Source organism: Columba livia, chromosome 2, assembly GCF_036013475.1.
Source record: "Columba livia isolate bColLiv1 breed racing homer chromosome 2, bColLiv1.pat.W.v2, whole genome shotgun sequence".
NCBI lineage: Eukaryota > Metazoa > Chordata > Aves > Columbiformes > Columbidae > Columba > Columba livia.
This window is the reverse complement of record NC_088603.1, coordinates 22,439,703-22,454,350: the sequence shown is the minus strand read 5'-3', so window position 1 is coordinate 22,454,350 and position 14,648 is coordinate 22,439,703. Positions and strand designations below refer to the sequence as shown.

Genomic DNA, 14,648 nt, shown 5'->3' with positions numbered 1-14,648 from the left:
GCATGATAAACCTATATAAGCCAAATCCAGCTGTGTTTAGCTCAAGTTTCTTTCCAACAGCCAATATCAATATGGAACAGAGCTATGTAAGTAAAATGCTGCCTGCAAAAAGAACAAATCTGTTAAAGAAGAGAGGCTATGAAAAAATCCTGCATGTTGGCGCATAACACAGCACGCTCCTGCAAATATTTTTAAATAAGTAAGCTTAGTGCTGGCAACTCTAATGTTTAACTTGCAAATCCTGATATTTTTTGTTTGAATGCAGTAGTTTTGAATATAACTGTAAGTAATAAACGAGAAAACAAACTAAAACTAAAAAAGAAATAAATATGTAAAAAGTATTAGCACTCCTCGAAACTTTTAGTCACTGAGGAAGTCAAAATAAAATATAAAAAATTACTCAAGGTCAGTGGTGTCTTATTCTATGGATGCTTATGTTGCTGAGAGACAATGAATTGATCTGATGTGACAGCAGCAGGCCAAGCTCCTTCGCCAATAATAACTTTCTTGTTTGCCTTTCTTTACAAGGGGAATTCTGGTGAGTTTATTTCAGGCTTAATTCTGGTTGACCTGTGTCCAACATACTGGTATTGCTGAGTCTTGTTCCTTGACTCCCACTTCTCCACAAAAACATTTAGAAAATACCAAGGGCTAGGACTGCCTCTTCTAGAAAATAGAGATGACTTAAAAGATCATTAGCTGAAGAGTTTGGTTACTCCAGAAGAAAGAAGTATTTGTATCTTCTGAAATTCCCTTTCTGTCAGCAGCTGTAAATGCGTGCAAGGGAAAAAGCAAGCGCCTCAAACACAGAGAACCACTAACAGTCCTCTAAACTGGCAGCATATGTTGACTTGCCACAGTTGTGAGTAATGTTGGCTGCTGAGTAAATAGTTTCAACTTTAAACAAAGGTATTCCTTCATTGCCATTCAGTAATAGAGCGTTTCTCGTGCCAAAACCTTTTTCTTAGTTTACGAAGACAAACCTAATCACAGAGGCTGGCTCTTATAACATATAAAAAACTAGTGGAAATTCAGAGAAATACAGAGTTAGCCAAATAACAAGAATCAATCATAAGAATTGAGCGGTCAAAAAAAATGCAAAATAAAAAGCCTAGATTAGTCCCCAGTAAAAAAACTACATTGGTATTTCTGAAGAATTATGTAAAAATGGGTACTTTGCAGCACATACCAAATTCCAGAGGGAATCCATGAAGATTTGCTATTTCTCTTGGGGTAAAGTACCTCAGTTTTAGTGTTGACAATTTCATAAGCTTCTCTTCTTCTGGTAACTCCTCGATGCATTTAAATACTGATTCAAGCTATGAAGAATATCCAAAACAACCAACATCACCAATGCAGGCCAAATATGTAAAATTAAACACTTGTATCTTAAAAGAATATTTCTTTATCACAGCGTCAACGACAATAGCATGTTTTGCTTGGAAATATGATTGGTGGTGTATTTTTGCAGCCAGTATCTCTACACATGGACTTGCAAGAAAGAAATCGATGTTGCCACACGGACATTCATCGTGTCTTCCTTCAGTTCCAATACTGAGCAACATAATCCAAGGACTATAACTATTTGCAAGCGACAGGACAGTGGCTCAGTATAACCCAAGAGCAGACCATACACACAAATTAAGCTGTATGGATGCAGCTGTTTTAATACATTTGCTTTGAGATGATCCTGAGTTCCAAAGCTGCATTTTTCTTATGCTTAGAAATGCCATATAATATTAGTGAACAGCACAGAAGTGCAGGAGGACGTGCTTGGGTACAAAACAGGCTTTGTGAAAAGTATCTTTGAATGATGATTCACCAATACATTTATTTTTACCTTCCCCAATGCCAAAATACCACTTTGTGGTGAACTTAGTATCAACAGTAGCACTCTTCAAAATACTATGTCTTCCCAGATAAATAATTCTTTTGAAATTCAAACATGTGAAACATTAGACAATATTTACTGGATCATCTGTGTACAGAAAATGGCCTTAGATTCACAACACTGTACTGTAGTTTACCCATATAATTAGTAATTTTTAACATTTTCACACACCCCCGTGAAACCTCTGTATGGCGCTACAGATAATAAAATAATAGCTACTCGTATTCTCCACAGGGAGAGGCACACGTATAATCTTGATCAATTGGAAATTCTGTTGCCATAAAATGTAGTTTTAAAAGCTTTTTTGTTATAATATTCAGAATTATAAAGCAGAAGACAGAAAAAAAGTTTTGAAACAAGTCATCTTCACATTAGTCTACACATTCTTACCTGAACATCTACTGCTGTCTGCAGAACTGAGCCTGTTCCTTCTACATAGTGTCCATACCTTAACAACAACAACAACAACCTTAAATTAGTATTTTCATTGGACCTCATAGTACTGACAACTGCAAAGGTATAGGGAGGTTACTCAGGTTCCTTCGCTTTGATTAACAAATCGCCTCCTGCACAGATACAGCAAAAGGCCTTGTTATTAACAAAGTTAAGCCCTGGAGTGCAACAGCCTCTGAAGATGCCCTCTGGGGATGAGTCTGCAGTCAGTGCACAAGGGTTTATCCACACTAATGCCTTATATAAGCAACCAGGCAACTGAACAAGGCCAAGGAATATGAGCATAACATCAGAAAAGGCCAGCTACACTGCACAAACCAATTTTACATTAAGGCAAAATGTGGTGAAGGCCAAATGGTCCCAGAGGTTCAAATAAGTTCTCTGCTTTCAAAGCAGGATCATCAGTGTGAGCCTCCAGCTTCTCTATCAATCCACAAAGTGGTTCAGTCAGGTGTAACTTTTGGTTGCTTGTGGATTTTCCACAGAGGGAAGGGATGGGGGACAGCCAGGCATCTTGGGAGGGAGGGAAGAAGGGGGGAAGGGAGGAAGGCAGGAAGGATGGATTTCTTGGATGTTTCGTGGTTGACTGCCAAACAACATGTTTACACTGTAGTCTCTTCCAGGCTATCATTTAAATATAATTATGGGCTTTCAGAAACATGCTCTGCTGGTCTAACTATGATAGTGTTTGAATGTCCTGAAGAGAAAGAGACTGAGTCAAGTCAACAGATGACTTTTGCACAGTGGAAGAACTTCAAGAGATCCCCCACCTTAGAGCAATGTGGTCTGCATCAGCCATTAAGAGACAGAATTCTGTAGTTCTATCTGTGCATCAGTAAAAAGGTCTTTTGCTCCATTTTGGGTCCAATCTAAATCAAGGCACTGGAACAATTTTTGTTTCAAGCCTTTCTAATTCCATGATGAATAAAGGAATACTGTCCCTTCAGTAAAGACACAATGACCCAGTATAACTCCATTTTGAGAATTTCTTCTTTAGTTAGAAAAGCTCATGAGTAGTTCTGCTAATGTCACTGAGAGCAACACTTGTTCCAAAATAAAATGCTTGCAAATCTTCCTTAGAATTAGAACAAAGGCCCTAAACACTGACACAGATTAAAAACTCATGGAGCCAAACTGTGTTGTAAATACACCACCTTTAATTGGTTAGTTGCATTCTGAAAGTACACTAATATCAAGTATAATAATATAACACACATAGCGCTGAGGAGTTCTGATCATCTTATGCAGCATCTGAGTTTATTTCAGATGAACATATCTGAGCCTAAATAAGTAAGAATAAATTTCAAAGTAGTATTTTAGAGTTTTACTGAGAGTAAAGAATCTTTCAATAGGCTACATGTTATATAAAATACCCCAGTCTAAATAATTGGCATTAGAGTACAGAACTCCTCACCAAAAAAAATAAAATAATCCAGTTGGTAGTAAAAGTTATTTGGGGCCAAGGGGGTACGTTGGTTTTTTAACACAAATGTGGGCAGATGACCAATGTTAGGGATTATTATTAATTATTATTCCAGCTGCTGACTACGGAAAAATTAACATTCCTACCTCAGACTCAGAACATAATTAAAGATGGGAATTTTTGCCACAGTAAAAAATGATGCATTGATTTTCTGACATTTCATTACCAGTTATAATGAAAGAAGTTGGCTTACAAAATTACAGTCTTCAATTTTCATCTGAGTTGAAATTCCCCCCCTCTTTATTTCTATAAGCTTTCAAAAAAGCTCTTAGTTTCATACATATATTATTTCTGAGTATATTGTGCCCCACATTATGAGTAACAAAAAGGTAATTTCCACAATGCTACAGAGAGTTTCTGTAACTAATATTACACTATTTTAGAAAGTATTGCTTCTCTGTTAATAGCATATCAAGAATCAGAATGATTATATCTAAAGAAGTTGTTTTCATTTGCTTTATCCTTTGAAACAGACAACTTCATCTCACAAATTCAGTCACCACAAACATACTCAGAAGAGAAACCATGGTGTTTGTAGTCTCGAGGAACTCAGCAATGATCTTCCAATTGCCTAGGAGTCCAAGGTTGGAAGAGAAAACAGGATCATCTGCTCAATCTCTCACACATCACAGGCCACTATATGACGAAGTATCCATCTTCGAGGTCCCTGAACTAGCAAGACCTGGAGAAGGCATACCCAGATTATCCTCATCACATGAACCATGCTGGAAATACCTGAAGACCAACCAGAACTGAGAGAAATTTTTCTCCCAGTCTCAAAGCTGATGATCAGCATGACTTATATGAAAGACACCAGAGTGGCATCTCAGCAGTGGGATTCTCTGTACTACTTAGAGTGTTGCTCTGCTCCATCCAGGGTCCTCTTTCCTAAATCTGATGCATCGGAGAAACGCACACCCAGAACTCTAAGAACACATATAGAAACAATTTATTCTTGGCCTCAGAAAGTCACCCAGATGAAGCCTGAGATGCAATTATAATCCTTCTCTTACTGCAGAGCTGTAAATGATAAGACCACATTAAGAACCATGCTGGAAACCTTCCTTCCCAGCGGCTGATAGAAAAAGGCAACAAAGACAGTAAATCAGATTCCTATGTTTTGAGCCAAGAAAAACTGCCACAACTATCTGGCCTGGCTCCTTCCACATCAGCAGAAGGACAACAGACACATTCTGTGTCAGATTTCCCACCACTATGTATAAAGACTTCATACTAACTACTCAGGAGTCTCCTTCAGTGTGATTTTGATAAACTTGACCACAAAGTACCATGACGTATTCTAGCAAAACCACAAGTGGCCAATTTATTTTTGATGACACTTAAGGCATACATGAGATATGTAAGAGATCATTCTGGCCAAAAGCTTTTGTTTGACTATTCTAATTAAGAAACAGATCCCACGAGATGTTGATTCCCGCCCCCAATTTGAAGAGTGAGGACAGAACAGGTGTATGTCTGTGAGAGCTGGGGGAAGGGCTTTCCTGTTGCACAAATTTTGAACATTTGAAATTCGTTCTCTTCTCAGCTTTTTTTATTGTCAAAAAGTTAAAACCACAAAATCTGCAGGAACTCTGTCAATCTGACAGTCTAATTTCTAGTAATTAAGAAAACGTTATTATTAGCTTTAACTCATCAACCCAGTCATTTTGCTGAAACATTCTGAGCATTCAAAAAAAAATATTCTAACTTGAAATATTCACCAATATTAACATTTCCCACAAACCTCCAGGCTCCATCTGGCATTTTCCAATACAAAGGCATTCAGTGGAAAAGCCCCTGACCGATTGTCTGTGGCGTTTCAGAACACTCACGAACATCCATCAGTCAAACTCGAAATTGCAAGTTACAAATCAGAAAACTACTAGACAGAAAAGCTCTGATGTTCTGCTCCATCAAACAGGATTTGTAATGCAGCAGCCTAACTGGTTTTATGACATATGGCCAATCCACAGCTATTCTGACCTACACAGCTGAAAAATCCAAGAAATCAATAGAATGTACAGTGGAGACAGTTTTAATGAGGAATGGATCTGTCATGCATGACACTTTGTAACTTCATTGAGCAATATAAAGAAATTCACTAATGAATCAGTACTATACCAGTCTACTGGAACCATATTTCCGCAGGGGTAATTAAGTGTCTGTGAAGGTCAACAGCAAATGGCACTGTCTTTTGTGAATGCCTTTTCGAGTGGGCACATGATGTTCTGCCAGATTCTCATGCTGGCATGCCACTGGACCACAAAGCACACTACATAAGGAGATTATTTTTGAGAAGCCTGAGTTTTTTGACAAAATGACTCTCCTTGTTTTTACAGTACACAGGCAAAAACATACTGAAATTTCAAGAAGTGATTCAGCAAGACACCTTCTTTGCCACTTACCCTTTTGTAAAGCATGTGGATCTGCGGCAGGTGGGCTTAACGATGTCTAACAAGAAAGCATAGCGCAATAAGGACTTTGGTGGTAAGAAATACTGACTCATTTCTTCATTTTCCTCTTCCAAGAAATCTTTAAGCATTTGAATAAAGGAATCATTGTCCTGAGTGTGTTTTCTTTCCATTTCTTCTACTGTTTCAAGCTTAAAAAGGAAGGTCCCTTTTGGTAAACTCTTCTTGCTGCTGCAATCAGGACCAATGTTTGGATCGAGATTCTTCTCTTCAGAAGACAAGGAAGAACTATCTTTGCCAGCAGCTTTGTTCTCAAATAAGTCTTCTAGATCCTGATCTGGAAATCTTGGCAATATCTAAGAACAAATTGTGAGAAAAAAAATAAAGAACTGCATTTGATAAACAACATGACAGCCAGCTCTGCAGTAAGAATTCCTTCAGAGATGCTCTGAATAAAGCAAGTAACTGTTTGATGTTATTTTCATGAAGATTTCAAAAAAATGTTAGCATCAAGATTTGCTGACCTATCAGCAATGATGTCAGGAGCAACTGCAAATAATTGCCTTTGCAAAAATACCTTTTCAAGGGGGTGAAAAAGGCAGCAGAATGCATTATTTTCTAGTCCACTATCAGCCACCATCCCCCAACTCTTTAAAGCCAGCTAAGCCACCGGCAAGCATTTCAGTCCTTAGAAAAGTCAGTATCCAGGCTGAATAAAAGAGAAAAAGAACGTAACTTTTCTGTTCATATCACTTACCCCTCTCTCCATTCATCAACACATACCACTAAACCGAAAATTAACCGTCAATCTTCATGAAACAAAGCAAATACAGGTAACACTCATGCACTCACCTGACCAGGAGCTTGAAAGGGAAATGGTTCTTGGTGAAGCTTTGCTATTAGAAAATATCGCAGCCTAGAATTGGGAATGCCAAGCTGTAAGCAAAAATCCACAAGCCCTTAGTCCATGTGATAAACAGGAAAAAATGGTGTATAGCATCATACAAGTTATCTGCCATTATATACAGTAATAGAACTATGACACATTAATATATTTTGTGACTTTAGTATTAATTCATAATACCTAAACACTTCCAACTTCCATACCTAAGTACTTTCAAAGAATCAGGAAATTACTCTTTGTACCTCATGGTTTTGACTTTCTTTGTAAATGAACAGGAATATAAACAAACTTTTATGTGAGGTGAGAAGAAAAATTACATGCATCATGATTTCTTGGGACAGACAGTATCTCTTTTCTATAAAAAAGCAAAAAAGGTACCTCCTTGTATTTTTGAACAAGGAATTATAAGACATCTATCAATGAAGCAAATGCACTACAACTGGTCTTCAAGCTACCCTCTATCAGCTTCTCTCAGATATATACAGTACTTCACTGATTCTATTTAGCCTTGCACAAGCTGAAATTTCTCTCAACTCTTTTTTTTCAGTTGCCGGGGAAACATGCAAACAAAGCCCCTTCTCCCACAATGACAGGGTCACATCTTCTGCGCTGGGAAATCCACAGGCATCAGCACTTCTGAAGCAATGAGGCTCCTGCAGGGAAAACCACCTTCCTGGCCATGGTGCTATTAAAACACATCAAATGTTAGCAAAGCAATATGGGATTAGGATCTGAACAATAACAGCAGCACAATTATGCCAGTATACTGATAAGAAATCAGAAGTCATGCCAGACGGCTTTCTCATTCAGAAGATTATCTTCAGCTCTGGACATGACTCTCTTTTCTAAAACAATAGATCATTCTTTAATATTCTTTGGCTCAGTGCAGTTTGAACAGTTAAATAATATTAGAATAATTTTAGTACTCACACAGGTTGGAGACAAGAGAAATTCTTGATATTTAAATCCACATGTTTCTAGTGTCCGCAAAAATTCATTTCTGGCAGTGGAAATAATCAAAAAGCAATTACTCCCTTCATACAACCTTTAGGTCCTTTTTTATCCTAAATAAATAAAAATACATTAAATGCAACACCTTAAGTACCAAGACATTCAGCACATTCAGTGAAAGAACAGGACAAATAATTCCAGATATGAAGTCATCCACTTCTGAACTTGAGGAGACAATATACAAAGTCCAGTGTTACTGTAGCAAAAACTTACTGCTACAACTTCACAGGTATCTCACACCTACTTCGGTGCAACCACCCGTTCAAAAAATATCCCATCTCTAGGAGAGTACTTCTAGTGTGTCAACAAGGAAAATAATCAGAAGACAAGACATTCCCTTTCTGGTGAATTATAAAACAGGAGAATAAAACCACTACAAATAGCTCACTACTTCCCTCTGTTCACAGACATACCATCAACTAAGCCTAACAGAAGGGTTAACTCAAAGGATGATGAAAATTGGTGGCTTTGATAATAACAGTGAGGTAGGACTGTACTTTATGTATGATGGAAAAATCACTGAAATTGAATTCTTCTTAAAAAGACTTGTCTTTTCTATTCTATTCCATGCAGACTGCCCTAGTCTGGAACTATAGAAAAAGCAGGAGCTGTGACCTCTACCTGCCACTGTATGTGACACTGCATCCCAAGTGTCATAAAAGACAACAACCATTCCCTCTGGGGTGTTTTCTGAACTGCAACTTGTTCCAGTGCTGGCCAGCAGGGCACAGCCTAGGGAATCACAGGCCATACAGCAGCAGCCGGCACCTCCAACAAAGCGTTCCAGCACCCACAGAGGATGGCTGCGCTCTGAACCACTCAGAGAGCCGAACACATGTCCCAGCTGCCAGCTGTGTTCATCAGGGAGCGTGACACGCAGGGTGGCTGCTCTCCTGGTGCTTTAAGGAACGTGATGGAAAGATCCTACTTTACTTCAGCAAGAAATGAGAAGGAAGACTATAAACCCCTGTCTCCTACTTGACCCACAGGAGAGCAGAATGTTCCTGCTGTCATTAGGTAACAACTTTCCTCTTCCACATTACAGAGAAAGATTATATACAGTTTTCATACTATATCTCTGGACCATTTGATGGCAACCCTGAACCAGTGTGAATCTACTATCAACAAAAGTACTGAAGAAAGGCCCTATACTGTACTGTGATCTTATCAGGAGATACCATGAGCTCCTGCAACAGATAAAACCCCAAAATATCTGAGTGCTACACCTGCTGTTATTGTTCTTCAAAAATGAACACTGAGCCTTTCTAAAAGGACACAACATAATCAAATCAAATCAATGGAAACAACTTGTTACAACATATTTTATCTGCTCAGAGAAAGAAACAGTTATTTAGCAAGTTCCTTTCACAACCTAATACTTTCAAATTAAAATAGTATGTTCACCCCACAGCTGCTAGCTGTCCCATCTCACTCTATTTTGTTAACTTAAATTCTGGGAAATAAAAATCCTGCCTTCCCCTTCTGGAGACAATGTCCTTTATTAAAAACTAAAACCTGCATAAATTAGACTTTACCTCGCAGAAGAGCATTCAAATCCTTTAACATTTTCTAAAAGTAGGTATTTTGGAAGCTTCTGGAGCCTACAAAGGGAAAAAAAAAGATCAACAATCAGAGTAACAAGATGTAAACTACATTATATTCATCGACAGATTTGTTTAGCTCAAAATACTTGCCACACCATGCTAGCTGTTAAAGTTTACCATTCTTAAAAAAATGTACCTGAACTTTCATGGTTGCCTAGATCAAATCATTGGCAACTGAATTAAAAAAGCAGACTGCTGGCAATTACAAAAAACAACAAAAAACACGTAATAATATTATGCTTTAAGAAATGAACAGTGGGGGGAAACATTTTCAGAATTGCATGCCACTGTTCATTTCTTAAAGCATAATATTATTATTAAACAGACTGAATTGGTAATGGGGAAGATAATTGTTCAGGGAAAAGAATATCACTATTTAGCCATGGAACAGAAAACTTTCGTTTTAAAGTGCTTAAACCCAAAATCAATGTCAAAATCTCACATCAACTTTAGTGATAACACACCAGAACCTACATCATCTAACTGCTTTAAGAAACACGGCATGTTTAGAGCTCAAACTGCAGATATTCTCAGTTTTCTATACTTTTTTCTTTCATTTTGATTGCGGGGGAAGGGAAGGAGGAGCCTGAGGTTTAGCAAGATCAGTGCAGAGATCTGGAATAGGCTTATTCCAAAAACAGCCTGTTAAATCTCTGGAGAAAGGAACAAGCCCAAACTGTGCCAGGGACCATGCTAACAATTTAGAAGCATAGATGATTCAGATTCAAGTCTCTGGGAACGTTTCTTGGCACTGATTAATTCTCTAGTAAAGCTAATGTAGATATAGTATGCTTGCCACACACTGAGATCTCAGAACAGCATATAGAAACAGAATACTAATGCCACCAGACAGCAGCTCCATACTTATTTAAGTCAGTAAGTGACCTTGGACTTCCACTGGTACAAATCACAACACAATTTTTTTAGCACATTCTTAACTACCATCAATTAAAGACACACACATGAAGAACTAAAGAACTAAAACATTTCACAATAAACTGGAAAATGTACAAGATACTATGTCAAATTTTATAATACTAAAAATAATACTGAAAAAAATAACACTGCACTGAAAAAGGCAGCAGCCAAATTCCCTCCAGAGGAATGGATAATATATCTGTTGGTATGTTTACCCACACTCAACATCATCATCATCACCTACTATGAAACTTATTTTTAAAGTAATGAATCCAGAGCACAGCCTGAAATGCAAGAGCTCATACAGGATCAACAGATCACAAGACAAGTAATCACTATACAAAGAGTATGTGTTAAGTACTTGGCAGGTATTAACATTACGAATGTGTCTGTGAAAGTAGAACTTTGACATCTTAGCATTAGATTTCCCTGAGTTATGACTTGGAAACGATAAACAGACAGTGTCTGGACCATTTAGGTCAGACGTTGTTTGCCCCCTGGGTGCTCCAAGGATTTCTCAGGTCTTTCCAGATACTGAATTTGTCTTTCCAGGCTATCTTTGAGCCTTATTTCACCAACATTTAATTACGAAAGGCTGAACGTCAGGTAGGAACAGCCAAGGGATGAGAAATTATTTTATAGTTTCCATAAACAGCATGCATGCTGTACCAATTTAGAATGCAAAGTGATAATTCCTATATTAAGAATTTCCCTTTTTTGGGCTGAAATACTCCATGCTCAATGTCTGGCAAACATGCCATATCCAGAAAATACATAAACACTATCTTTGTAAAACATAAATGTATTGGAACTCAGAAATTCTGCTAGAGCCATCACCTTCAACATATTACAGACTGCTTACAGTGAGGACTGCCTGGAGAAACAACCTGCCCAAGGGAGATAAGGGACGTCATCTTGTGGGGTGTGGAGATAAAGCACCACGGCCAAGCCCAGCTCGTTTGCATCGTCATGACGAAAAATGTATGTCCTGCAATGTCTAAAGCTTTGGTTTCAAGAAGGAAAAACTTCTGCCCTTTAGCCAGCTAAGCCCACAGCAACCAGGAAGCACCATTTCCATATTCATGCACAACAGTGTCCCAAAGGCAGCCAGCTTTTTCTCTGTGTCCCAGCTTAACGAAAAGGAATACTGAGGTCAGGATTCCCTTCAGGAAGGTACTATCATTCTGACTATTTATTAGCTTACATATTATCTGTTGGTTTTAATTTATCATTTTGAAAGGTCAGTCGAGAGAACTGAGTTACATTCCTTGTTCCAAAAAAAAAGATCATTTGCAACTTCGGAAACCCACATTATCTCCCTATTTTTGTGCCTCTACTAGAGGTAGGGGAGTAATAATAACCTTCCTTTTTACCTATTCATTGTATAACTTTCTAGGCTACAGAATCTGCATCATGTTCTGTTTCGTGTTCTCTGTCACAGACTTCTTAGGTGGTCCCAGCCAAGCCACTCAACCCTTCTGTATCCGTGTTCTCTATCTGCTGATGACAAAGGCAAATATGTGGTCCCACTTAATGTTGCTGGCTGCAAAAAAAGTTGTTAATGGAAGAAGGATGAAGACCCTCTTCTCCCAGTGGTAATGGTAGCTTGAAAGAAAACCTGTTTCTGGTACCCGTTTCCTTCCTGCACAGGCAGCATTCATTAAAAAAAAGAAAAAGCAAAAAAAAAACCAAAAGCCAGCCAGACCTTTGTCTTCCTCCAATCCTGAGAGCAAGATTAACCAGCGGAGGAACACAGGGAACGCAGCTGTCCCAGCCCCCAGTAGAAGCAGGACTGCCAGGCAAGTGTCTGCTGGGCTGCAACTGATGCAAATTCTCAAGCTCATGCCAAGTGGCGCCCAATGGACATCTCAGTCCGGAAGCCGAGATTTCTGCTGGATAATCTCCCTGAGAACTGCTTGCTTCACTTCCCCAGGAGTGGCTCTTACAGTGCTGTGCACCTCTTCCCAAAAACAACTACCAGCATTACTTGGAACTGATTTTAACACTCTCAATAAGAACAATTTAAGCCATCTCTGTTTGGATTTACTGTTTCAAAAGTTAATATATAAATAACACAAACAATTACAGCTATTTTATTAGGAACTGGGGTCTGGCCCAGGCAAAAATGACAGATGAACACAAAGACAAGGGCACTGTTCAGACAGTAGTGATATTCAAAATTTTAGTATTACTACTTGAAACAAGAGACCATACTACAAACAAAACTATATGAGCTGCCCCAAGATATCTAGAGGCAGGACCAAAAAGACAGAAAAGATACTTTAAGAAAAAATGGAAGGGGACAGAGGATGTATTGTATTGTGCCGTCAATAACATATTTAAATAAACTCATTAAAATATTACCTATTAAAACGTGACTAAATGTTGCATCAGAATCAAAGCTTTTCCAACCTGGTATTTCAAACATTTCCATGATGCCTATTAGCAAACTATTATACTGCCAACACCTGCTACTAAATAAAGTCAATGCAAGTTTGATGTTGAACAGAAACTAAATAAGTCCATTTGTTTCATTTATGATACAGCCATGCTTTAAATAGACACACAATAAAAAGAAAACCAAACAATGAAAGCATACACAGTAACTATGAGATTATAATGGCATCAGTAAAATACAAGTGTTTAAGTTACATATGAACACATTAAAACAAACAAGTAATACAACACCATACTAGTAGTATCCCTGTAAAACATTATAGTTGGCTTGTCTCACTGCAATATAAAACACCTACTTAGTTACACCAAAGGCTTAAGAACTGAGGTAGAAGTTCATTTATACCTTGGGAGAATGTCAAGGATGTAGAGAAAGCTCTTTGTCCGTGGATCGGATACATCACCTTGCAGGCCAATTCTAAGAAAGAATAAAGAAACACTTGTATATCACTCACAGCAAACTGCTTTTTACTTACAATTTTTTCTACAGAAAGCTGACATGTTTTGGTTTAAGTTTCAAAAAGGGATTCTGCAAAAGCATTTTGTACAGACACGAGGACCTGCTCACAGAGGCAGTGTCCTAAGAAATGCTCTAAGGAATGAAAGTCTGCCCTGGAATTCATCAGCTCACAGGGAGGTTAAAATCAAAGCATTCAGTAATGAAACCCACTCCCCAGTCTGCAAAGTGTTTAGCATTCCGGTCTTGTCCAGCAAACCCCTGGAACATGCTTGGCGCTGAAAGAACAAAAAAAAAACCCACTGAAGTTCCTGGGAATACATTTACATCAAATATATCACATTATTTCTATGAATTAAAGCCTTAGTGCTCACCATTTCACAGAGTTGAGCCCCATATGAATAACTTTGTAACCAATTTTGTAATATTAAACTGGACAGTTCCTGCATTAGGATCCCAGGCCTGTGTTACTTTAACTCCTAATTGCATTAGCTCTTAAAAAGAAAAAAACCTTAGTACAAGAGCTTTAGCATGTCTCTAAATTAATTCGTCATTAAAAGATTTTTATTCAGAGTATTATAAAAGAAAAAAATTGCAGAAATGATTCCCGTATACATCACAGATTAGCACAAATACATTTTTATAGATCAGCAACATGTTGGAGGGATTTCTTTTTCACCTTAGAGCATTCATTGAGATACATTTTCTTACACAAGTAGTTTTATCACCATCAACATGATTTTTCAGTAAGGTACTCCTTTGCATGAGTACGGTTACTAGAATCTTACCTCTACTGGTCACTGCTGTCAAACAATATGAATTTGAAACTAATCTGACAAATAACATCTCAGTAAGCTCAGTTCTTGATTAGCAAGATATTTCTCTATACCATCCACAAAATAATTTCAAAGTCATTATCCTCCTAGTCTTGGCTAAAATAAAAATATTCCTCAGAATAAACTACTTGTATGCACCTGCAATTTGCAAAGTACAAATAAAAACAGATCACACTCTTAGTCTCAGGCAGAAGTGAGAAATTTCAATCCTCCTTCTTGGAGTTGC

At 37.9% G+C, this 14,648-nt stretch overlaps 1 protein-coding gene across 8 annotated transcripts in view; it reads right to left on the bottom strand.

Annotated features, from left to right (window-relative positions):
* The window catches only part of TRDMT1 (tRNA aspartic acid methyltransferase 1), a 29,521-nt gene that overhangs the window by 3,915 nt on the left and 10,958 nt on the right, over positions 1 to 14,648 (bottom strand). For all 8 annotated transcript variants that reach the window (XR_010469988.1, XM_065050904.1, XM_021295181.2 and 5 more), the window contains 7 exons: positions 13,476 to 13,547; positions 9,689 to 9,754; positions 8,073 to 8,142; positions 7,091 to 7,174; positions 6,233 to 6,594; positions 2,282 to 2,339; positions 1,190 to 1,319 (listed from right to left, as the gene is read on the bottom strand). Coding sequence is in view for 7 of the 8 variants with exons in the window: in XM_065050904.1 (XP_064906976.1) it covers positions 1,190 to 1,319; positions 2,282 to 2,339; positions 6,233 to 6,594; positions 7,091 to 7,174; positions 8,073 to 8,142; positions 9,689 to 9,754; positions 13,476 to 13,547 (842 nt within the window). In the remaining variant the exon portion in view is untranslated. The remainder of the gene's footprint in view (positions 1 to 1,189; positions 1,320 to 2,281; positions 2,340 to 6,232; positions 6,595 to 7,090; positions 7,175 to 8,072; positions 8,143 to 9,688; positions 9,755 to 13,475; positions 13,548 to 14,648) is intronic.